Here is a 25208-nt window from a genome sequence, read left to right as displayed (position 1 = left end):
AATAAAATACTTATTTAGATTTATTTATTAATTACGTATATATAGATAGATGGTCTTACACGGATGGGAAGGATTTTGATACTACAAGAAGTTATATTAAAATATTTGTTACATGTTAAATGTTCTTTTGTGAACGATAAAATGTGTGTTTTAGTAATAATTTCTCATTACTGTGCTGTCTTTCTCATTTACGTTTATGAGAAAATCATTCGTGTTACTGCAATCTCATTCGTGTGACCAAAAATATAGTTTTTTGTTGTATTTACCTGAAATATTTTTGTGATTTTATAATTGCTTGAACGTATTTGTACGTTTAAGACCTTAAAACCAAAAGAAAAATGGGTTTTACAAAAATCACTCAAAAAGTGCCATTGAAATTCACCCGTCAACGGTCTTTGAATTAGTATGTTTTACGATACCAAGTGACGGGCGGGACGAACGAGTCGTGCACACAAACTAATAAGAGATCGTGTCGCTTAGACACGATCTCTTATTGGTTTGTGCGCTTGTCCATAGCAGTTGCAGTGCCTCTCTGAGCTTTAAATTGGGGATGCACATTACGATTCCATTTTTATGAAGATCGATTTAAGTGTATATGATCTAGCAATTTTTTATATCAATTCATTTTAATGCGATTTATAAACAAATCGTTTCGACATTGAGGCGAATTGAATCGTCGAGATAGTATTTACAATTTAAACAAAAAGCTTCTTTCTGAACCCCTACTGAATCGTAAGGTAATTCTGTTTTATATTGGTCTGTAAGAAAAATAGTTGGCCAATCTATTTACAATAAGTTTACGGATATTTGGCAATTTCTTGCTATGTCTGTGCCATCTCAACGCCTTTTCTCACTGGCTAATACAATTTTAAATTAAAACCGTAACCGATTGACGTCGAATGGGCTGTCAAAATTATAATTTTTTATCAATATTAATTTTGAAACGATATTTTTGAGATCGATTGTTTTAGACACTGAGACAGAAGTTGACAAGTCCTACATGCCTGTAATTTAACAAGGATCCTTCAATACCGGAACGCAGTAATGCTCACGATACCGCGTGGTGGGTTGCGGGTACTGTTGGGTTAATTTTCCGAAAAATTTCAAATAGTGGAAGTTTATTCGGAGAAAATCTGAAAAATTTTCCAAAATATAATTCGAAGGCTCATATTATGTTCTTCGTTTTGGAATATCTTTTGAAGTTTTCTTTACAGTAAATTATAAAATAAAATTGTACAGCTAAAAGCGTTAGAGAAAAACGAGATTTAAAATGATAGTACAACAGCGAAAAACGAGTATCGTAAGTAAAAGATATTAATAATGGCTCAATCGTTTTCGTTCAGTATCTTCAACTTTTGACAGGTGTCAACTGTCAAATATGGAAGGAAAAATATTCGGAAAAATGTTTAATTTTAAAAAATATGGTTTTTTCAAAATGTTAATTTTTTTCATGACCGCCATGAGCGCATAGTCGCGAGTGCTATGGACACACACGCAGACAATCACAAATTACACCTAAACTCACTAAATAAATGTAGCCCATACTAATATTTCTCCGGGCCGGGAATCGAACCCTGCGTGGCAGACCAGCCATTATTGAAATCGGTTAACGGAAATCGGGTGAAATCCAATAAACCGGATTCATCCTCTAATTTGACAAACTTACAGGTGAATTTTCTTCAAATTTCAATGGGACTAATAATGAAGTACTACTGTAAGTACTGTCTTTCTAACAAAAGAAGAATCATCGAAATCGGTTTACAAACGTCGGAGTAATTACGTAACATGCAAAAAATACTCCTTTTTGAAGTCGGTTAATAAGAATATTCTTATTGCCACGTATATATTAGAAATATATTAGAAACAGGAAAAGGACCCTCTGAACTTTCGGCCACGGCGGCAGTTATTTGTTTTCATAAATGACACTGTTTTTATACAATATTTTAGTTTATTATATATTTTACAATTATATATTTTGTCTGTAATCTGCCAATATTTATATTTTAAACCTTAGGTGCAATGTCCCATAAATTTAATGATTTATTTTATTTTATTTTTATTTACTTTTAATACTCTTAATTTAGTAATAAAACTTTTTTTAAATATCAATCAATCAAAGAACTTTATTTTTTCAACAAGTTGTTTTTTAGGCAGACCATGGACCTTGGCTTGGGAAAAATTAAAAGCGCTGAAATTACATTGCTGAATTTTAGTGGATGTAACGTTAAGCTTAACATAAATCCAATGGTTAGACTGATAAATGTAAGAGTGTAACTTGTTATGGCAAATATTAAACTGTACATTTTTTTGTTCACCTCCTAATTAGACCGTTGTAGGTAAGCGATTTATCTTATTAACCTTTTGTTCTTGATGTAACATAATACGATTTGCATTAATTTCAAAATCAAGAAAAATGTATCTATTTTTTTAAACTGTAAGCACGCTCAATAATCAGGAAATGAATGCCGTAGTAATGGCAACTTTTATTCATGGTAAGCGTGACGGGACGGTTCTAGATTGCAATCATGCCCTGATTGCTGCTAATCAATTTAAAAATTATTGTTTGTGAATAATCGTTTCTTTGAGTTTAATCTCTATTTACACTCATTTTTTATTATTTATACCTATAAACACAACAATTCATGAAATTCAATTAATGAAGTACTGAATTTACGACATAGGTTACCTACTTAATGCTGTACATAGTATAAAAATTATACAAAATGTCTGGAAGTGATGAAGATATGAGTGCGATCTCAAATATTTTAAGTGCGCCTGAGATATCTTACTCGCCCCCATCTCAAATGGTACCGCAGCTCACCATGCCATCGACAAATAAGGACGTGTCTTTGCACGGTACAGTATAGTTGACTTTTTTAATGTTATTATTATTCTAATTTTATTATAATACTATCATATATTTTTAATATAATAAAGCAATCATAATTTTATTATTTCTTTAAAAGTATAATTTTTCCCAGACTCATTACTCCAATGCAATCGTTTTGGATCCGCGCCACCCAAAAATTATTGTCTCTAAAAGTAATACATTTTTACTCAGACTTACTTTTGACTTTTTCGTACGCACAGTAGATGTAGCCGCCATTTTGATTTTGCCGATTCGGCTCGACAATAAATATTGATTCTTCGATTACCTAGTCGATTTGTCTATCTCGAAATCTCGAATCATCATCTTTGTCACATATTCGATGTCAGATACTATACAACTTAATTACATTTGAGTGGCATTTTAGTTATTAGTTTAGTACAGATACCTACCTACTACCAGAGTTGTTGCTGATGCAGGGTTATTATACATCAGCGGATTCTTATTTTTTACCTTAATATCAGCGAATGCTCATTTTATGTCTTAAAAAAAAACGCGAATAGTATATGTATATCCTCACTGAATCTATTTACATGAAAAACTTCTCTTTTTTCTTTAGTATCTTAATTAAGTATTTCAATGATTTTGTGACATTAAACACAGGAATCAATCTGCATGAAAACAATAAATCTGCCTGTGGAATTTTATCAATGCTATAGGTATTTAAAAAATAACAACTGAGCTGCTTTTCGGCTTATAGTTTGTTTCTGGAAGGCTTACTAATTATTCCAGCGTCTTTCAGCGTCAGTGCCTTTTAAGTCATGTCGCGACTCGAACTTCCGCATTGAATATCAGCATCCGTAATTATTGATGCTGATATTCGCAACAACCCTGCAACGTACGTGGGTAATAGGTACGTAATACGTACCTATAAAAAATACGTGGTATAATTGTCTAAAACGTAACTAGAATACTAGTTGGCCATGACCTTGAGCAAATGAGCAAGGTAAAGAAGCTATACTAGGCAGTTTTTGTATTAAAGGTGATTTGAGGTATATATATTCGAATTATATTTGTCAAGTACTATATCAATTATACATAAGAATATGAAATACACTCTGTCACTGGTCAAACTATACAATTGTGAATACAAACTATAACCCAAGTTACAATTTCAACAAAGAATGTTGACAGATTGTCATGGCTTAAGACGATTGTCAAGATCGCTCTTCAGGGGTGGCCCACTGTAATTAATTACACCTATCTCCACAATATATTAGTGTAGTGTTTATTAGCTCTTATGTCCTAGAATAACAATGATGTAATGTAATATAATTATTATTACATTCCAAAGCATTATATCATTAAATAATATCTAGTACTTATGATAAGTCTTTATCAATATTCGCAACAACTTCCTAAGTTAACTATTGTTAGTAAAATTTTTAGCACATTGTTAAATCCTGCTTGTTTATTTGTTGTACTACTGTACATCTCGTCTTTTGGTGATAGTCCCGCGATCGTTCTTAATGCCTCCGTCGGTTTTGACTGCAGCTCGTCTCTTTAGTGGTGTCCTTGACTATTGGATTCACGTTATCGAAAGTATACATGGTAAAGAAGTTGGAGTATTATGAAGGATTCAAGAAAAACTGCTGACAAGCCTGGATTTGAGACGCAGTGAGTACGTACTCTACATGAGAATCGTAAGATTAACATAATGTAGTACCTACCTACCTAGGTATAAGATGCTATGCTTTAGGAAACGAAGTCGAATGTAGCTATTTTGATTATTTGTATTACATTTAACGCCTGTGAAAATTTCGATGTCAAATCGTTCGTAATCACTTTTTTGACGGTGTCCAGTATAAAAAAACGAAAGATGTAATGAATATGAACTGTCACCAGTGTTGCCAGACGTTTGCGAAGTTAATTCGCCAATATATGTGTGTTAAGTACACGATGTTCGTCCAAGCTATAAAATCTCTAAAAATGAAGGAAAAAAATTCTACAATACTGCTTGCTGCCGGACATTGGGAAATATGAACTCTCTTATTGCACCAATTCCCAACACGTAGAAATACTCAAACCCCCCAAAATGAGTTATTTTACAACTCCATTCCCCACAAAATCCCCAATCAAATTTGTAATTCCGCAGACATTTTATTAAGTAGTCAAAATTGCCTTTTCCTATTTCAAACATAGCCTAAATATAGTATTTACTCGCCTTTTTATGTAGTTATGTCACATAACTTCGACATATTTCGATTTATTTATTTCATCAAAACAGAAAGCTGAAAGAATGTACCTTACATTTCTTAGTTTTTACTACACAATTGGTACGTAGGGCCATACCCTGAAGTACACAATCTGTCACCATTTAAAACCATGTTTAATAATGAAAACTGTAGCTGTGTCCTATAGTAGGAATTTGTATATCTAAATTCAGTGGAGCCGAATCTACGGATTATTAACGAGCCACAAAATGCAAGGTTTCGATACAGAACCGAGAGAGAGACAAGCACTCACGGCAGTCTACGTGGAGTTAAGCCTGGACGAAATGGTGGCAAGTCATACCCCACCGTTGAGGTAAACAAATTTACTATTAATATTAGGTCTAATTCGTTATTTAATTGCCGACGACGTGGCCGAACGTGTCCATGGCATCAACAACACGGTTTCCCTAGTGCGGGGATTGTGTTAAACCCTATGATTGTGTGAAATTAAAAATCACATTCTCCTTAAAAGTCGATACTACTTCGGCTCGAATTCAATTTTTTCCCTTACTGAAACGGTTCTATTACACAGGTCGAGCGGTAAGGAGACTGCCTTTATTTCAGAATTTATTCTTTTTTCATTGTATTTACTTCAGTTGATATAAAAAAAAAAACATTGGTGTATGTAAAGTACCTATTAAAAACAGTGGGTTTCTTGTAAAATTTCGCGGTAATTTTGTGTCTTTTTTCTATCGTGTACATTTTTAGGAATCGTGTGCTCACAGCGTATACTAATCAGTGTATAATCCTCAATTTTTTCAAAGTGATTGATTCAATACTAACTTTCAATGTTATGCGGAATCAACTCTTAAGATTTAGTGCCTGCGCCTGTGCCTATTGATTCGACATAAAAATTGCAATTAAAATTAATAAACAAAAGAAAACCAAAAGTTTATTTAATATAAATTACATGACAATATTCAAATGTGGTATATATTGTACAATTTTATTGACTTATGGAATTAGTGTACTTAAAGAATTTCGAATTAAAGCTGACAAGTTCCTTTCACTTGACTACGTTCAAAAAAGAAGGGTAATATGTCATGAACACTGAAAAGTTGGTGGCGATATGACTTTTAACGTCGTATTCGTGTTGTTTATTTATGAAATCTTTCTTTCATGTTCACAACATTGTGAGGGTCGAAATCAAGTTAGTCTTTACATTATTGTGATTTCACGATTATTAAGTTTGTTTTTTTTTTGTTACATTAGTTAAGAAATTACACGAACAAGGCAAGTATAAAGTGTACTCTGGTGCAAAAGGATAATACGTCAGAGCACCCACATAGCTTGCACAACGAGGAACAAGTGAATGAGGATGAGCCAGGTTCCACTGTCGTACCTGTTGATGGTCACTACACGGTGGGGTTAGCGATGTTTATTCTATTTTATATGCTTCAAAAACTCTTCCTTTTTATGACTGCGTTATAGTACAATATTCATAAAAGATGTTTTTAAATTAATCATTAATAGGAAATGAAATTATTTTTCCAAATTTAAATCACGTCTATTTGTTTTTTCAAACAAACCAATGTTTCGGGCCCTTTACAGGTCCCATGGTCACGGTTGACCATGATAATGGTCAATCATGGTCAACCGTGACCATTAAGGCTCATTTAGATGGAGAGAGTTTATCGCACGCTTCGTGACGAAAAATCGTACGCGATTATCGTAAGCAATAATCGCCATAAGATTATCGTATCATAATGTTTACATTCAGGCAAGAACTAAAATCTCGCCTACGATTATGTCATACGAGATTCGCAAGCAACTTAATCGCTCCCTCGACTGTTTACACAGAGAAATATGTAGTAAGGAGATTCTTGCTTACGAGTTTTCGATTTGTCTAAACACGATCTCGTATGACATTTTTTCAAGTTCATACGATTATCATACAAATCGGTTCGAACCGTTTTGAGTGCGAGGATTGCCATTCGAGTTCAGTGATTACTGCGGAATTGACTATGGATATATCAAAATGACGCAAAAATCATTCAAAATTGGAACTGCTGATAATATTAAGTTCATTGCACTGTATAGAAATATACATTTATTTATTTATTTTTTTCAAATTTTATAACATATCTTAATTCAAATTTTTTTTTCGTTCTCATTTCATTAATTCTTGTCTTAGAAAAGCAGTGATAATCAAAACACCCTCGCGCACTGCACTCGTGGTAGAAATGGCTGGCACAGAAACTCGAAATACGATTTTTGCTTTCGAGTTCTGTTTACACGGAGACGTTCAATATTCCAAAGCGAGGCGATTATCGCTCACGTGGACGGTCGATAATCGCGAATGTTTAGACGAGGAAAGTTTTTCATATTCTTTCGATAATCATATCTTCGAGATGATAAACCCTCTCCATCTAAATGGGCCTTTAATTTCCTGTGTAACAATCGCGAAAACCTAAGAAATAATCACTAATTTCATACAAAACTCACTTGAATCGTTAGTAAAAAGTTTTTTTTTTACTATTTTTTTAAAATAGATTTTAAAGTGACGGGACGAACAAGTCGAGATGGTAAGCTACACGCCTGAGTGACTCAGAGTCGTATTCTAGAACTCTACTCAATGCTCAATTCATGATTTGAGTATGGTTTAAAGCACTCGAAATCATACTCAAGTCCATGCCATTAGGGTCCTATTTCCAGTGTTTGTGTTGCCAGTGCAATCCTGACTTGAGCATTGAATAGAGTTCCAGAATACGAACCTCAGAGCTTTTGCAATCGCAAAGATCTAAGGGGCACTGCCACTGCGTCCGTCACCATGAGACATAAGTTGACAAGTCCCGTGTGCCTGTAATTTCACCAGCACCCTTACCCTTCAAAGCCGGAACACAGTAATGCTGACATTATTGCTTGGCGGCAGAAATAGGTAAGGTGGCAGTACTAACCTAGATGAACTCTTTCACAAGGAACTCTCCTGCTACTTTGAATGTGGAATAGCAATAACCATTGTATTTTCGAAACTATCGAGATAATCGTTATTTATCTATCATTATTAGTTTTGCGGGCTTGGGTGTCATACATCGTCCTAAAAAGGATATATCCATGTGGCTATATACAAGATTTCAAGAAAACGGCAACGATAATGTTACGGACAACGCGGTAGGTATAGCACTTCTAGTTTACTTATAGTGTTGACAATCGAATGTAGCTAATATGAGTATAATGTATGTGCTCAAAATGTATATATGTATATACAACAACTGTATTCACACGATAACGAGAATGAAGAATACTACTACACTGACTACAGTCTAGTAGAATTAGGTTTTTGCACAGACCACATGGTTTTTGGCATTGGTAACAAATTGGTCAACCAGAATTTTTTTTCCTACTGCTTTATTTATTATTTCATAAACCATATCACAAAGGCGTTCTTTTAGTTCTGAACTGAAATTCTATTGTTTACGGTATTCGCTACTGAATTGAAAAATTTAATTATAGTTCTGTACACAGAAGTCTGAGTTTAAAAAAAGGATGTATTTTTGCTAATTAAAAGAGTCCTTAACCGCGTCATTGTGTTCCTGAACAGAATAATGTTATAATATTTGTAAACCTATTAAAATTAAAATTATGTATTTCATTAAATAATATCTCCAAATGTTACAAAACATGTACAACCATTATCAAATCCATTACCATTTGCCAAAAAAGAAGTATTTTAAAAACAAAATATCAACTAAGTCTATCTTAAAATCTTGTACTATCTTATACTCGGTAAAGAATCATAAACACGGTACTCGACTTTAAGGAATCAGTATGCAACGATTGAATAAAATATTATTTTATTTTAATAGCTCTTGGAGCGATGCAGAGAGATGGCGAGAAACATCGACTTGAATGTCGTAAGGTTAAAATTTAGCGCTCACAATTATTATACGGATGAACCAATTTGCTCGCCAGTATACTCGCGACCAATACTCAACTTGAGTAAGTTACTAACTAGTGTATTGTAATTTATTACTTTTGTACGTGTCGTGGCCTGTCTCGATTTCCTGGATTTTGTGTCCAACGCAGGTGAAACAAAATGTAAATTGTAACTACCTTTGGGTTATGGAAAAATTTCCATTTTGAAAAAATAATATTTTTCCACATTAGAACAAACGGGTAAGAAATGGTACTTTCAAGGCTTAGGGAGTTTAGGAAAGAGGAACGATCATAGCAAAGGCAGGAAAAGGATAAGTAATTATGAGAGTATGTGATACGGGAACATGTGTACAGTGACACCTGTAAAAAATTGAAAATACACACATCAAAAGTGTCTAGGGATCAAGTGAATATTTTTGAAATAAAAATTATTTAAGCAATATTTACCAAATCCAGTCTTCCAGGACGACTTCTTACTTTAATGCTTATGTTTTATTTAACCGCTTACCCCTATATTTAATTAAAATAAACTAAAATTGATGTTTTTGCAAATTGTGGGAAAAAACTCAAATTAACGGCGTCAATTAAATGACAAAAAAATGGCGAAAATGATGATTTTGCTCATTTTTATAAGAAAATTAATAATCTGTATTTTCACCATTAACACTGAAACAATACTCTCTGCGTAAACTTGAGCATTGAGGTTACCCCTGATCCAAATGAGATCGGTTCTTCCGCCGATCCAAATACCGGCCCATATCATTATTGTTCCCCCACCATATGGATGAACTTCCTGACAATATCTCAAACGTTCATGACGTCCAGATGTTCTCCAAACTCGAGTACGTCTTGTATCCGGTCTCATACCGAAGCGGGATTCATCCGAAAAGCACACAGCGCCAGTCTTCTTCCTCCCAGTTTCTGTGTTCGCGAGCCCATCGTAAACGGGTCCTGCGATTGCAGGGTGCAATAGATGGAACTCTGAGCGGCCTTCGGGATCGCAGACCCACTTCACGTAAACGATTTCGGATTGTTTGATCGCTTATTAGCAAGCCTGAGGAGCTGTGGAGCCTCGTAACCAACATCATGGCGGTCATGGTACGATTCCGTCGAGCAGTATTTTGGATATACCGGTCCTGTCTGCGAATCGTGATGCGAGATCGTCCTCCATGTCACTCGGCCACGCTGCCCGTCATGCGATAGCGCGTCCAGAGGCGACTTATGACGCTCTGTGTAGTGTTAAGAGTGAAAGCCACAGCACGTTGCCTGGAACCAGCTTCCAACATTCCGACGGCTCGCATCATCACATCTCGGGTTAAATGATGTCGTCTCTCCATAATAATGTAAATTGTTTCGGTTCCGATGCAGATATTGTAATGATTTTGTTAAAACGCTATAACTCATTTTTATACAAAACCACATTGACAATCGATTTTCTTCTTATTATCGAATTTTAAACAATATTCCTTATTTAAATGTTAAAACTCACTAAAAAGTATCAATAGCGATACAAAAAAGTTAATATAATTAACCCTAATTGCAGCAATACTCTTAAACGTACTTGATCCCTAGGCACTTTTGACGTGTGTACAAGCCGTGGTAGCCTTGACCCACCACTTCTCAAGCAGAGGCCGTGGCTTTTAATCCGAGCTCCTCGTGAGGTTGTCTTTATGTGCGAAATTTAATTTCAAATTTACCATGAGCTTTTCGGTGAAGGAAAACATCGTGATGAAACCGGCACGTCGAAGAAGGTTCACAACTCTCGGAAAACGTGTAAAGTTCCTAACCGCATTGGGCCAGCGTGGCGGACTATGGCCCTAAAATTACTCAACACTTTACTACACTTTCAAGATACATCTTGCCAATTTAAGAATATGGAGTAACTTGATGGATCCTGTTGCCTTTTTAATTGAAACGCGCATTGTATATTCGTTCGATTCGTTGTGTAGGGCTGTGATATTTCGAAATGTTTTTTCAGAAAGCGTCGCCACAAACCAGTTAGTAATACAGTACCACATGCCTATCTCAAGTAGTGCCAGAGGAGGTGAGGATATGGTTTTCCTCACATCAAGAATTAGTAAAAGTAAGTAAAACGAAAATTACTTATGGACTTCTGCATAGTACTTTTTTGTGATACCACGGGACTAACATGTCGTGGGCCTGGTAGTAAACGACATACCTGTCCATAATAGTTGCAGTGCCACTCAGAGCTTTAAAACGCAAAGATCGGGCGGCATTGACACTGCGCCCGTCACCCTGAGACATAAGTTGACAAGCCCCATGTGCCTGTAATGTAATAAAGAGATTTAATATATTATGTGATGTGTGAATTAAATAAATATCAAGAAGATCTTGTTTATTTATTAGGCACACCAACAGTTATTACAATATTTCATGTATTACTGAATACATTTCTCCTGACAGTGGCGGCGGTGCGCACTGTGTAAACCTGTAAGTCACCACTTGGTTGCGCCAGCGTTAATAAGATGATAATACTAGATAGTTGAGATGGACTGTAATGGTATTTTTTGATTATGATGTTGTCAATGTGAGCTTGGTTTTGGTTTGGAAATGTGTAACAATTATTATGAACACGTTCTCTGGGTGCACCAGCACCAGTGCAGTACGGACAATTTGCTCATGAGGCGGAGTGTACTATCGGTGAGCACCCAGTACTTGATGTTGGATTTCGGGTTATGCTACAAAATGCACGCCGTTTCGAGAGAAAGTGCCACAGGTAATTTTGTAGCCCTGTGCATAATCAAATTTTCATCTCTCTCTGTCTCTCTCTCTCCCTCTCCCCTTCTCCCCCTCTCCCCCTCTCCCTCTCTCCCTCTCACCCTCTCTCCCTCTCTCCCTCTCTCCCTCTCTCCCTCTCCGTCTCCTTCTCCCTCTCTCCCTCTCCGTCTCCTTCTCCCTCTCTCCCTCTCCGTCTCCTTCTCCCTCTCCGTCTCCCCATTGGCACGCATATCACCCTCGGCGACGTCAAGCCAGCACTTCTTGGGTCTGCCCCTTCTACCGGGGCCCGGCGGAGCACTATGGAAAATGATACAACAACGGCATATCAAACATCGTTTTTACTTAAGTCGTTATTGACGCACTTTCATTTTTTTTTTATTGTATTACAGTGGTACTTTCATATAATGTACTAATTTTGCGTGAATTGCATTTGGAATACATATTTCTAACTGTGATAAATTGTAATTCGTAACAATGTCTATTTCAGGTCGGTTCGCTTCAATACTTTAAATTTCATTTCTTTCAAAAACTTGTGCGAATCTTACAATAATAACGCATAGAAACCTAGCCCGCACACGCTAAGTGACGCAAATTGTAGGACGCGGAATGGGCGTTTTTATGTAAATATTCACTAAAACAGAAAATTAATTTCGTTGCAACAAGATACGAAAATGTTGCAAAGTAACGGGTTTTTTCTCCCCATTTTGCTATTCTGTTTCAAAATAATTATATTACGTAATTTTTTGAGAATAGGCAATATCGCGACCGTTGCAAAATTTCTACAAATGTACACCGCCGCAACAACATTGTAGGGAATTTACGTTAGCTATTTTTACGAAATATATTTAGTATTTGCCTTCCTTAGTTTCATGTGAAAAATCATTATTCTTGTTTATCATACACTCATTTAAAAAAATTGTCTTGCCCAGACTCAAAAGTTCATAACTAAAATTATTTCAGGAAACTAACACTGACTAAAAAGTCATCATCAGTTCTCCAAAATCGTGTATAAATAACTTTCAGGTTCAGGTTCTTAATTGTTATCGTGTACTTGTCATATAAACATACCCACAGATAATATCAGGCTATTTATATATTCAATTTCGATAGTCGCACTTAAACTCGCTTGTAGGTTTTTGTTCATATATGAGTTAAATAAGAATTGGGTAGTATTTAATAAGGTGCCTACAGATTTGCTCGACATTGTCGATCGACAGTAACGATTGACAATTATAGACGTTTTCGAGGAGTTTTAGAGTGTTTATTACGAATGTAGCATTAATTTCTAAATCCAAGATGGTTGACAACAATTTTCAAAAATGTATTTTTGGTAAACTATAAGGAAATGGCATGTATATCTGAATACAAGACGGGGGACAAGACTTCTAATTCTTCTTCTTCTAATTCTTTGCCATCTTGGATTTAGAAATATGTGCTATATTCGGAATGAGCAGCCTTATATTACATACCTTATATTATATACCTTGAAAACGACACCCAACTTGCCATTATTCGGAAAATCGTGCCCGCCATCTTGGATTTAGAAATTAGTGCCATGTTCTTAATGAGCACCCCCAAATACCTCGAAAACGACACCCAACTTGCTATTATTTGAAAAGTCATGATCGCCATCTGGGATTTAGAAATAAGTGCTATATTCCTAATGAGCACCCCCAAATACCTCGAAAACGATCCCCAACTTGCCATTATATGAAAAATCGTGCCCGCCATCTTGGATTTAGAAATGAGTGCCATATTCGTAATGAGCACCCCCAAATACCTCGAAAATGATACCCATATTGCATTTATTTCAAAAGTCGTGTCCGCCATCTTGGATTTAGAAACAAATGCCATATTCGTGATGAGCACCTCGAATACCTCGAAAACGATTCCCATTTTGCATTTATTTGAAAAGACGTGTCCGCCATAATGGATTAAGAAATGAGAAAAGTCGTGTCCGCCTTCGTGTATTCAGATATAAATGCCATTTCCATAAAGATTACCAAAAATAAATTTTTGAAAATTCCTGTCACTTGACGTTGTCGATCAACAGTAACGATCGACAAAGTCGAGCATATCTGTAGGCACCTGATCGACAGTAACGGTCGACAAAATCGAGCAAATCTGTAGGCACCTCTAACTTAACGATAAGTTAAGCAAGATACAATTTCCCCACTTTTGAGGGAAATGTTATTCCATGGCATCATTATTTGTATATTTGTGTGCGAGCCGACGAGCGTAAATACAAGTTGCTTACGCCTACATGAATTTGATTTTTGCCTCACTTGTGACAGTTCGTTTTTTATGAAACTATCATTCTATGCGTTATTATTCTAAGGTGCGAATATATATAAAGTGTTACGCATTTCTAAAAAGCCCATAGTATATAGATTTTAAAGCAATTATAATGTTGTGGATTGTTTGATTATTTTTCTATAAAAAAAAATACAAAAAGTGAGGGAAAAAAAGGTACGTATTTGAAATTCATCGAGACTTTTGACAGTTACGATGTCTCCCGGTGCTTTACATTTGGTGTTGTTTTATAGCTCAGATATTCATAAATAACATTTTACATAACATGCGGTTTTAGAAGTTAGTGCGAAAACTACGATTTAAGTCAAGAAACGGAAAACCGCTATCTATTGTGGTTTCTTATGTTGTATTATTGAATTGATTAGTATGCGGTATATTTCAATAAATTATACGTAATTATTGATAACAGGGCGTTTTGTCTACATTTTGCACTTATTTTGTGGTACTACTTTAATCAACAAAATGCACACTACCCTCATTTATGAAATTATATAAGAAGAGTGAATTAATTTAATAAAGCTATTACAAATTGATAATAAAACTAAACAGACGTTTGATTGTTACGTATCATCACTGAATTTCAAAATGTCAAATACTTTCAAGTGTTCCAAGCGTGAATTATTACTCTCATACATTGAAGGAGGAAAAAAACTTGAAACCCTATCTACAGTTTTAAAAGAAAACTATCATGCTTCTGAAGACAACATGTGTTTTATTACCAGTGATGTTTAAAGGAATCTCATTCCTTCCTTTAATAAACGATGGGCAGAAGTGTCTAGGAAAAAGGATTCGTTTCTAAAAAAGAACGAAAATTGGTTGGATTCTGAATATTTGGTAACCTTACCGAGCATCGAAGAAGGAACACCACCTGACATCACGCCATCTACTTCTTCTGGGAAACGCGGAAGACCCTGTGTCTCTTATGGAGACTCATCAGAATCAACGAAACGATATAAAACGAAGAAATACCGCGTTATTTACTGAATATGGCTTTGAACACATTTGCAATGCCTATGTTCAGGGCTTACGTTCAATAGGAGAAGAAATAGAAGCAAAACTCGTGGAAAAACTAAGGCTTGCTGACCGTGATGATACAAAGTCTCTATATTTGAATCTCATAGAAAACGCAACGAGAGAAAAATGCTAATGGATCAAGAAGCATTGAGTGTTTTCATTGACTTAGATTTAACGAAAGCACAATATACAGGGTGTCCCAAAACTCAACGTCAAGCGGTCACTGGGCGAGAGGTCAGGTTATATCAGTTCTGGTAAAAATTAAAAAAAAACCCATGTCACTTAGTTAAGTGATAATTGGCATTTTTTTGAAAATGTTGAAAATCGATACCCTAGACCACATGTTTAGGTACTGTCATCACAAATTTTCAAATTTTGGAGTGATTTTTTTTTTAACGTCATCATAAATAACCATGCTATTTATTGCAGTCACAAATCAAACAATAAACGTTGTGAGTGTAGTAAAAAAAAAATTTCATTGAGTCGTAGCTTAAAAAAAAAATTTGTCAGCTAGCTTTGACACTTCATATTTAAAGAAAAATGTGCTTTACTACCCCATGACATGGATTTTTTTTTAATTTTTACCAGAACTGATATAACCTGGCCTCTCGCCCAGTGACCGCTTGACGTTGAGTTTGGGACACCCTGTATATACTTAAGGAATTTAACAAACGAACGAGACTTGTGTTCTATTCCCATCATTTTATAAAATATAAGAAATCAAACAGACATGCTATCCACCATCTACAGCAATAGAAATTACAAATACACATGCAAAAGTACTAAACCTTCAAGATTTATTGGACCACACTGTAGCTAGGATTTTGGCCATAGATTCGGTGTATAAGAATGGATTGTCATTTAGTTTTATACAGTAAATGGGGATGTGATGGTTCATCTGGTCAAAGTCAGTACAAACAAAAACTTCGAGAGGAGTCTGAACTTGTTTCTGATGCAAATTTGTTTATTACGTCGTTAGTGCCTATTAAATTAGTCAATGAGTTTACTGGCGACATTGTCTGGCAAAATCCAGTGCCTTCGTCAGTCCGTTTTTGTCGGCCCTTATCGATAGAATTTTGTAAAGAAACTCCTGAAAAAACTAAAGCTGTTGTTGATGAAATAAAGAACCAAATAATTTCCTTGCGGCCACCATTAATTAATAAAGAAGGTGAAGGAGTGAATGTGAAGCGCGAACTCTTTCTGACTATGATACGAGTAGATGGCAAAGTAGCTCAAATATTAACAGATACACCATCTGGATCCACGTGTACAATCTGTGGAGCTACTCCACGGCAAATGAATGATCTGACTAAAGTCACTAGTAGGCCAGAAAATGAAAATGCATATCAATACGGACTTTCCACATTGCATGCCTGGATACGTTGTATGGAAATGGTATTACATATCTCATATAATCTTTCTTTTCGGACACGGTCAGCCACAAGTGAAGAAAAGAAAAGACAAAAGCAAGAAAAGAAAACCCTAGTACAAAAACTTTTACGGGAGGAGCTAGGATTGATCCTCGACAAAACACGACAAGGAAGTGGTAATACCAATGACGGTAATACTGCTAGACGATTTTTTCACAACGCAAATTGTTCTTCTGTAATCACCGGAGTGGATGTGAATTTGATCAAAAGGTTGTATATTATTTTACAAGCTCTTTCATCAGGCGTAATGATAAATGCAGAAAAATTTGGCAAATATGCCATGGAAACTGCCAGGATTTATGTAAGTAATTATGAATGGTACTACATGCCATCTTCAGTACACAAAATTTTGATTCATGGTGAAAGAGTCTTTAAGCATTTTGGTGTAATTCTTATTGGTCAACTTTCCGAAGATGCACAAGAATCCCGTAATAAGGATTATAAAAAATTTCGCCTACATCATGCCAGGAAGTGCTCTCGATCGGCTACAAATGAGGATGTCAGATCCGTAAATTTCCAGTCCTAGAAAAACATATAGCAAAAGTGTGAAGGCACTTGATGATGATACCCTGGATCTTTTAAAAGTGAATGTACTCATTTTGGACCCTGAAGTTCAACAAGTATAATAAAACATAATATACACATTGACATACATACATTTCTAACATTATTTTACTTTTAAATTAGTATTTTGTAACTTTTTTTACTATACGTGTTTGTAATCTTATAACTTTTAATTTCTTAATTAAATAGATAAGAGCTTTAAACATGATTGTTTTAAAAAAAAACTAATGTAATAATACATTTTTATTAATAATATAAGTAGCGTTGTCCTTAAGGAAATCAAATAAAAGCTATTTCTGAAATATATTTTTTCATTAAAAAAAAAAAGCATACTCCTATAAAAGTATAGCATCTGAACTTTAACTAAAGCAGTATTTAATACTCTATGCTTGTGCAAAAATTCAATAGTCTATCTTAACAAATAAGAAAGTTATTGATTTTTGATCTGAAACAGACCTCGATTTTCCATAGTGCGGAGGTGGCATAGCGAGACATTTGTTTCCCACGTAGCATGCCGGTTTCCGTAAGATGTGGCCGTACCAACGTAGGCGGCTTTCTTGCAGTTTATCTGCAATGTCACGGGCGTGAAGGCTGCCGCGGATGCGGGAGTTTCTGACACGGTCTTTCCGTGAAACTCCACACATCCAGCGCAGCATCTTCATTTCCGTGACACGCAGCTCCTGCTTATGACGCTCAAGTACGGGCCACGTTTCACTGCCATATAAAAGGACAGGCCTAATGATGGATTGATAGACCTGTCCTTTCAGCTTAATCTTGGGGTCACAAATGACACCGGTCACCTCACGCCACTTTGCCCAAGCGGCTGCGATTCGGGCTCTGACGTCGCAGTCGATGTCTCCGGACGCGCTAAGTACAGATCCCAAGTATTTAAACTGGCCCGTAGGCTCGACCGCGTCTTCGCCTATGCGTACGGGTAGGGGATCTGTAGCGTTGCAGACCATGTACTCAGTCTTTGCCACATTTAGTCTCAGACCGCCGTTCTCAAGCGACTCCTTCCACACAGTCACTCGTTGTACCAGTCTCGCTCTATCCGCATCCGCCAGCGCGATATCGTCAGCGTACATAAGCATCCACGGGGGTTGCTCATGCGCGTCTCGTATGAGCTTGAGACCTCGTCTAATATCACGCTGAACAGATAGGGACTGAGAACCCTGAGCCCTGGTGAACTCCGACTGTGACAGGGAAGGGTTTAGTGTCACCAACACCAGCAAGGTCATACCTTGCAGTTGGCCACTTTGCTGATATGGTGTCTCCTGGTGAGTAGGAAATCGATTTGGGTGGCGTGTCCGTCGCTCCTGTAGGTGATTAAATGCTCGGGATTCTTTTTAAAGAACGTGTTCACGATGGCGAGGTCGGTCGCCGCACACGTTGTGAGGATGTCTCCTCCCTCCGCGTTGCCACTGCCGTACCCGTAGCCACCGTGGACCCGCGCGAACCCTTCGCACGCCTCACCCACATGACCCTTCAGATCGCCACCAAAGACGACTGTCTGCGACAAAGGAATGGCACTCAGCACTTCCCCCGAGATATTACAGAACCTCGCCCTGTCAGTGTCGCTGCAACCGGCCTGAGGTGCGTAGGCGCTTATCAAGTGGGTCACGACCCCTTCGATAAGCACCCTCATTGCCATAAGCCGGTCACTAAAGCGTTTCACTTCCAGGACGTGATCGTGAAACTCCTCGGAGAGCACCACGGCCACCCCGTTTTCGCCCCCAGGAGCACCGGTGTAGATCAGCTTGTAGCCATTCCCAATGAGCCGGGATCTGCTGCCTTTCCACCAAGTCTCCTGCAGGAACGCCACGGCGACCTTCCGCCTGGAAAGCACGTCTGCTAGCTACCTCGCGTGTCCAGTCAGCGTGCCAATGTTCCACGTGGCAAAGCGGAGCTTCCTGTGATGGGTAGGGGCTCGCCTCTTTAACCGTGCCCACCCTTGACACGGTAGCGCTAGTCCACTTGCCACAGAAGTCGGGCGAGGCTCCTGCGGCCGTTTTGCGGCGGCGCCCTATCCCTATGCCATATCCTTCTGTTGACGACTTCCATAAGTTGATGTGGCGGTGCTGGTTTTTACGGGAGCGACTGCCGTCTGACCTCCCAACCCCCGAAAGGGAAAATCCCTCGCTAGAGCTTCGTCCGTGTATCAGCTGGCGCACCACCTGCAGGTGAGGTTAGCTTGGGCTCCAAGATGTAGGTGGAGCCCCCAAAACGCCCCACATAATCAAATTTTCATATTGAAGCTGAATAGTTTGATATTAATGTAAAAAAAATAAAAACAGGTTTAAAAATTTATTTGAAAAAAAAAAACAACTAAATTTAATAGAAAAACTAAGAACAAGGCACTAAGCACGACAAAACTTTTGGATTGTGAAATCTTTCCTGTCAGACAATAAATTATGGCTCCAAGTGGTTCATTTTGATCCCGGTCTGAAAGTGATAAATATAGCTTAGTCGATGAGCGTGGCTCTCTAGTTTTCATTAACAGATGGATCAATAGTAAAAAACCGGTCCATTTTGTATTTCTCTTGAATTTTAGAGACCCCGCAAATCGTCTACTGCCTGTTTAGACAGCACCATTTGCTCATCGAGTTTGGGCACATGAAATTAGTCTTGACGAGTTGTTAGCTTACAATTATTATAGTAAATTTCTTGACTTTTGGAGTATACTTGTTTGCATCGGGATTTTTTGAATTTTAAGTGTTATACATTTAAAAACTTAACTATAAGTACATTACGTATATATTATAGTTGTGTCAAAATTTAAACAGCAACAGAGTCGTATGTAGGCTTGCCAGATGGCTGGGAAATCCGGGATTGTCCCGAAATGTTTCGTTTTGTACCGTTTCCAGTAATTAGACTTTACTATTCCAGATCCCAAACACTGAGAAGTTGTTTTTGCAAACTTACTAGAGTCCTTTTCATAAGAGAAGTCCCCCAGAGGCAGCGCTGTAATCTTGCGAAGGATGTCGAAATATTGGTTGAGAATGATGTAACATTGTTGTAGATACTTAATGAGTATTAAAAACTCGCAAAAGATGGTAGACCACAGTGGTAGGGCCATGTTATGACAGTCAAATTAGATAGATCTAACAAATTAGTTCCGGCAATTGTCGCGGGACTTCTTTTGTGAAAAGCACAGTAAAAATGCCCGTGCGACACGAGCGCTCGCACGGCAAGGCTGGGTGTACGTATTTGAAAATAACGTGTATTTTAATTTTCCCTTTAAAAATACAACGACTAAAAACATTATTGAGACGTAATATAAATACCTATTTATTTTCATATATTTATTGCTACGGCCACGGAAGAAAAAAAACAATGGAAGTGCCATAAGCATCGATTACTATTAGAACCGCGGTCGCTAAAACGCACACAAACAAATGATAAACACTATGAAATCTTGATAATGATTGGTCGTAGTTCCTAACTTAAAAAAGATGTAACAAGTCCTGGGCTGTTAATATAATTTAAACTTTACCCAGTTGTTATATCGTTGAAAGTTTAAGACCTTTGCAAATTACGACGGTTTGATTTTATTGAAATTTTATACAACGTGTTGCCATCTTACGGCCAATAGCTGGACTACGACGTAAAAGTAGTATCTCCTCGACAACAGAGAACCTTTGGCTGTCATTAGTGATGCGCACAGTGGAATTCTTGTGTTATCGATAAGTGATAATAATATTATTGCTGTATACCTTTTGGAGATAGTTTAATGCTTACCACCGTGGCGTATAATATAATAACCGCGGCGTGGTTAGGCTTGCCGTTTCTCATTTACCCTTCGAAAATATCACTTTAATTTGGAAAGTTAATGACGGTCGCCATATAACTTTAAAAAAAAAGTGTTTTTAAATAAACCTAGCTCTCTTGCTTCAATACATTTCAAATTATGTTAACGAAATAGATGAAAATTATATTTAAAAAAATCGTGATAGATATGTGTCGTGTAGTTTCCTGAGCAAGGGAGGGAAAATTACATTCACTTCGTATTGTGGCCTTCATATTGTTGTAAAATAGTACAGGTACTCGCCTAAAGCATCTTATTCGAACCTGCCAAAGTGACTTATTTTATTTGGCTTTTTGTGATCTATAATAGCTCTATGAAATAAAGTAATCATCCAATACCAAAACTGTTCTTTATAAAATAATAACGTAATTAAAAGTAACTATTTGAATATCCAAACAATTGAAATTGGTTTCGTTTCTTAAGATTCTTATTTGGTTTTTAGGATGATTAACGGTAGTCCAGTCCTCTGTTTTACTTTTCAGGTAATATAATGGTTCGGATGTACGAGTTGGACGAAAATGAAGATGAGATTTGGAGCACTAATGTCCACATTTTGCCCTCACACGTACATCGCCAAACGGCCATTGTATTCAAGTAAGAGAAGTTTCAAGCAGACGCTATAAAATAACAGTACGACAAAGACTACGAATTCTAGATCTTTCTTTTCTTGGCCACTGTAGTGCCGCCTCTTTTAGTTTTCCTAGTACACGTAATATATGAACATCGGATAAAAGCATACTATCGGAAATGAAATTATTTTTACACGGATCTGATCCGCGTATATCGGTTTTTTATAATAAACTAACGTTTCGGGCTCTTTGCAGATGCCATGGTCACGGCTGACTGAGACGGTAATTATCAACCAGTTGTGCCCAATATTAACACAAACCACCTTATCCTGAACTATAGTTATAAAATACAAGTAGGCTACGGTTACTACGCATGCGAGTTCTGTTGAAAACTTGTTCGGATGAATACGTCCGAAATCCTCGTCTGAACAAGGCGTTTCATATCATAAAATGTAAACATTTATTCTAACTGATTATGTAATAAATGTACACAAGATTTATCAATTATCGTTATCCATGGTGAAATAACCATATCACTCGAAATTCAAAACACCCAAAACAGATGTAGGTCGCACGAAAAAATTAATTTGTTTGAACGTTCCACCTGGGTCTTACGAGACATCATGCATGTTCTAATGTATTCGTAGCTGCCAGTGTAAACACGCTCATTGAAAAACAGGCGTTTGTTTGCTCGGACGAAATCGTCACAATATATTTTCGTCAGAACTCGCATCCATAGTAACCGTAGCCTTAGACGTAATTGATTGATGAAGTAGCAACTATTAAGTGATCTGCGGTAATACCATCGCAGTCACTCGTATTTTTGGAACCTGTAAAGAATCCGAAACGTTTGATTGTTTGAGGAAACAAATATATGCGATTTAGATCTGAGAATTTTTTTTCCAATGTAGAAGCAATCGCGAGAACCTAAGCACTCGATATTTACTATTTTTGGCTAATGAAAATAAAGAACAATCGCACAATGTTTGAGCGCTCTTATATACGAAGATGTATCTAATAGATTTATGTTTCTCGTCAGCATTCCGCCATACAAAGATCAGAACATATCTGGGGAAGTGAAAGTATACATGCAATTGCTACGTCCGAATGACGGTGCTGTGAGCGAGCCGCGCCAGTTCTTTTATCGCCCTGATCTCTACGCTGCCTACCGCAAAAGAACCAAGCTTAATAATTTTGGTAGGTTTATGTTGACAAGTTTAATTTTTATTTTAACCATGTAGCGCAAGCTTATACAACTAATTTCTTCCAATGATAAGAACATTTGACATCAATGGCAATCCATACTACTGCGTCGTCATTTCACGGCCCAAAAGTAATTTCTGTACCTATGAATTCAATTCACTCCGGCTTCTTTTGTGTTCCGACAATTTCAAATTGGTTTGTTTTTACATCTTTTCATACAATAAAGATATAAATACTTAACACCTCTGTCAAATTTATGTGTAAACTCACCTAAATTCCGTAGAAAAAGAAACCTTACTAAGTACTATACCGAAACTATATCGTGAATAAAGAACCAATCATCTTCTTAAATTTTTTTATACGTAAAAAGACGGGTGCTTTATTCACGATAATGTTTCGTGGGCTCTGCCCGTCGCTGTACGCTTAGTTCAAATTCAAAATCGTATTAGGTATTCTGCAATACTGCGTTTTTGTTTAAAGGCAGCGATATAATGTAACCTCTGTCAAAAACTCGCCTACATTTCTCAAGAGAAATTTCGAATTTCTTCCCACTTTAAGTGATTTCTATCAAGCTTTTTTGAGTTTCAGGATTTTACTCAAAATTATCTTGTTACGACGATTCGGTTCCAAGTACTAGAGGCGGACGTAAATCCAGAAATGTAAGTTATTTTCATCAATGGAATTAACGACTTCTTAGCATTCAAATTTGTTACGCCTTATAATTTATTTCAGGGTCTAGGAAGAATAGAAAGCTTACACAACATCCCTGTTCAAAAATCGTCTCTATGGGGTGGTACTAGTACTACTGATATTTCAACATCTGTAACAAGTGCAGTCAACATTTCGGGAAACTCCCAGAATAACGTCAGTGCAACGCAATCAGGAAATTCTCAAATTAGCGTCTTTCCTCAGCAAAATCCAATTAATGATTACTCTGACAACATAGGGCAAATGATTCTAGGAAGTGAATTAACGACTTGGACTGCCACAGCAGGAGCAAGCAAGCAAGCAAATATGCTTCAAAATAACATGTTGCAAGATGCTCAAGGTAGCCAATTCGGTGACCTCACTACACATAGTGAGTCTCAAGGCTTGCTGCAATGTAGAAGAACGGACCCACTTCTTGGTTCTGCTGGATTTGATGTCAACTGGCAGGCCTCGGCAAAAACATACCCAATATGCAATTCTTTTTCACAAATTGTGCAAGTGAATCAAGCTTCACAGGCTACATCTACAATTTTCGACTATACTTGTGTTTCCTCAGAGTTGACCACTAATTGCCAAGCATCACAGGTATGATAACGGGTATATGTACGTAAAGACAAAGACATAGATGCATATCCAAAATAGGTAACATTTGTAGAAGACTACAAATGTTACCTAATTTGGAGATGCAACTTACTCTTTTCGTATAACCTGCTGTAATAGTGTTTTATTTTTAAAGATGACAGTCAACATCGACAATAAACCTTGTAAGAATAATCTATCCGTAGACGTATCTATATGGTGGATCATATAATCCTGCGCTGGAGAGCGTAAAGTACGCTTCCATTACAGTTCTGTGGACCGCGTAGTCCGTTATTAGCCATTTGTAACTAACTGGTTTGTATTAAAAATTCTTAATCTTCATACAATTTCATAACACAATCGTATGCAATATCGAACGCAGACGCCCATATTGACGTCACCTGTTGGGGGAAAACATAATTAAAAATTATGTCGTTGTATATGCCTGTGAGTATTCAGGGTTAACAAATAACTTTTGATCCTGAAATGTTGGTGCTTTTATTGACTTTTAGACACTAATGTAGGTACGCGTGTTCAATAGAAGAAAATGGTTTTTTAATTTACGCGACATGGCGAGGATCTATTTCTAACTTGTCAATTTAACGACCAAGGAGTGATTAATATATTTATAATTACTGAATGCAATATTGGTATCACCATGAAGTAGACCTTTCGGGACATTTAGCGTAAAATGATTTTGAACTGTTTCAATTTCAGACAGCTGAACCGAGTGGTGGATACAATGCAACTGCGTTCAATGCTAATTCCACAAGTTCGATGCTTAGTAGTGATTTGGACACCCGTGCAATGGTCAATCAACCTTTCTCCTATAACGAAGAAGACTACGACAATATCTTGGCTCCTCTGTCTCCCGACCCTGATTTCGACATTAACAATCAGAATTTTTTAAGTAAGTAGCGCATCATGCTCGCGCGTTTGTTTGACTTGCATTAATTGTATAAGATTATAAATATTACTCGTATTTGAAACAAATAATTCCTTACAGATTACGTCACGGATTTCGAAGGCCTCAGGAGAGAGGATGGTGGAGGTACTCACTAGTAAATAAGTTTATTCAAATTATCAAGTACAATATCAAATTTGTAATATATAACTATTAAATAAATACTTTATAATAAAATCGTAAAGCAGCTGTTCTTCACTGTACTTTTAATATTTTAACGTAATAGTACCTACTACCTGCTGAAGACACGCTACTACTAAACCTAATACATCAGTTTTTACAATTCGGTGCACACTAACACCCACAATCGCTGAACCGCAATGGTGTAGCACCCAAATGGTGCA

At 36.8% G+C, this 25208-nt stretch overlaps 1 protein-coding gene across 4 annotated transcripts; it reads left to right on the top strand.

Annotated features, from left to right (window-relative positions):
- Positions 1-2531: 2531 nt before the first annotated feature.
- LOC113231784 (nuclear factor NF-kappa-B p110 subunit-like) lies at positions 2532-25001 on the top strand. 4 transcript variants are annotated; one of them, XM_026466315.1, is made up of 13 exons: positions 2771-2856; positions 4382-4504; positions 5274-5413; positions 6313-6467; positions 8109-8211; positions 8907-9039; positions 10955-11059; positions 21324-21435; positions 22450-22607; positions 23202-23272; positions 23346-23906; positions 24618-24810; positions 24907-25001. In XM_026466315.1, coding segments are annotated over exons 2-13 (1788 nt in total). In that variant the 5' UTR covers positions 2771-2856; positions 4382-4503; the 3' UTR covers positions 24963-25001. The 4 variants fall into 4 exon arrangements, with proteins under 4 accessions (XP_026322099.1, XP_026322102.1, XP_026322100.1 ...); XM_026466316.1 differs by having other exon boundaries at positions 4382-4508; XM_026466314.1 differs by lacking the exon at positions 4382-4504 and having other exon boundaries at positions 2532-2856.
- The last annotated feature ends 207 nt before the right edge of the window (positions 25002-25208 follow it).

This window comes from Hyposmocoma kahamanoa, unplaced genomic scaffold (genome assembly GCF_003589595.1).
Source record: "Hyposmocoma kahamanoa isolate Upper Pololo Valley unplaced genomic scaffold, ASM358959v1 66, whole genome shotgun sequence".
Taxonomy (NCBI): Eukaryota; Metazoa; Arthropoda; class Insecta; order Lepidoptera; family Cosmopterigidae; genus Hyposmocoma; species Hyposmocoma kahamanoa.
The sequence above is the reverse complement of the archived record's forward strand: the minus strand, read 5'-3'. Positions and strand labels throughout refer to the sequence as shown.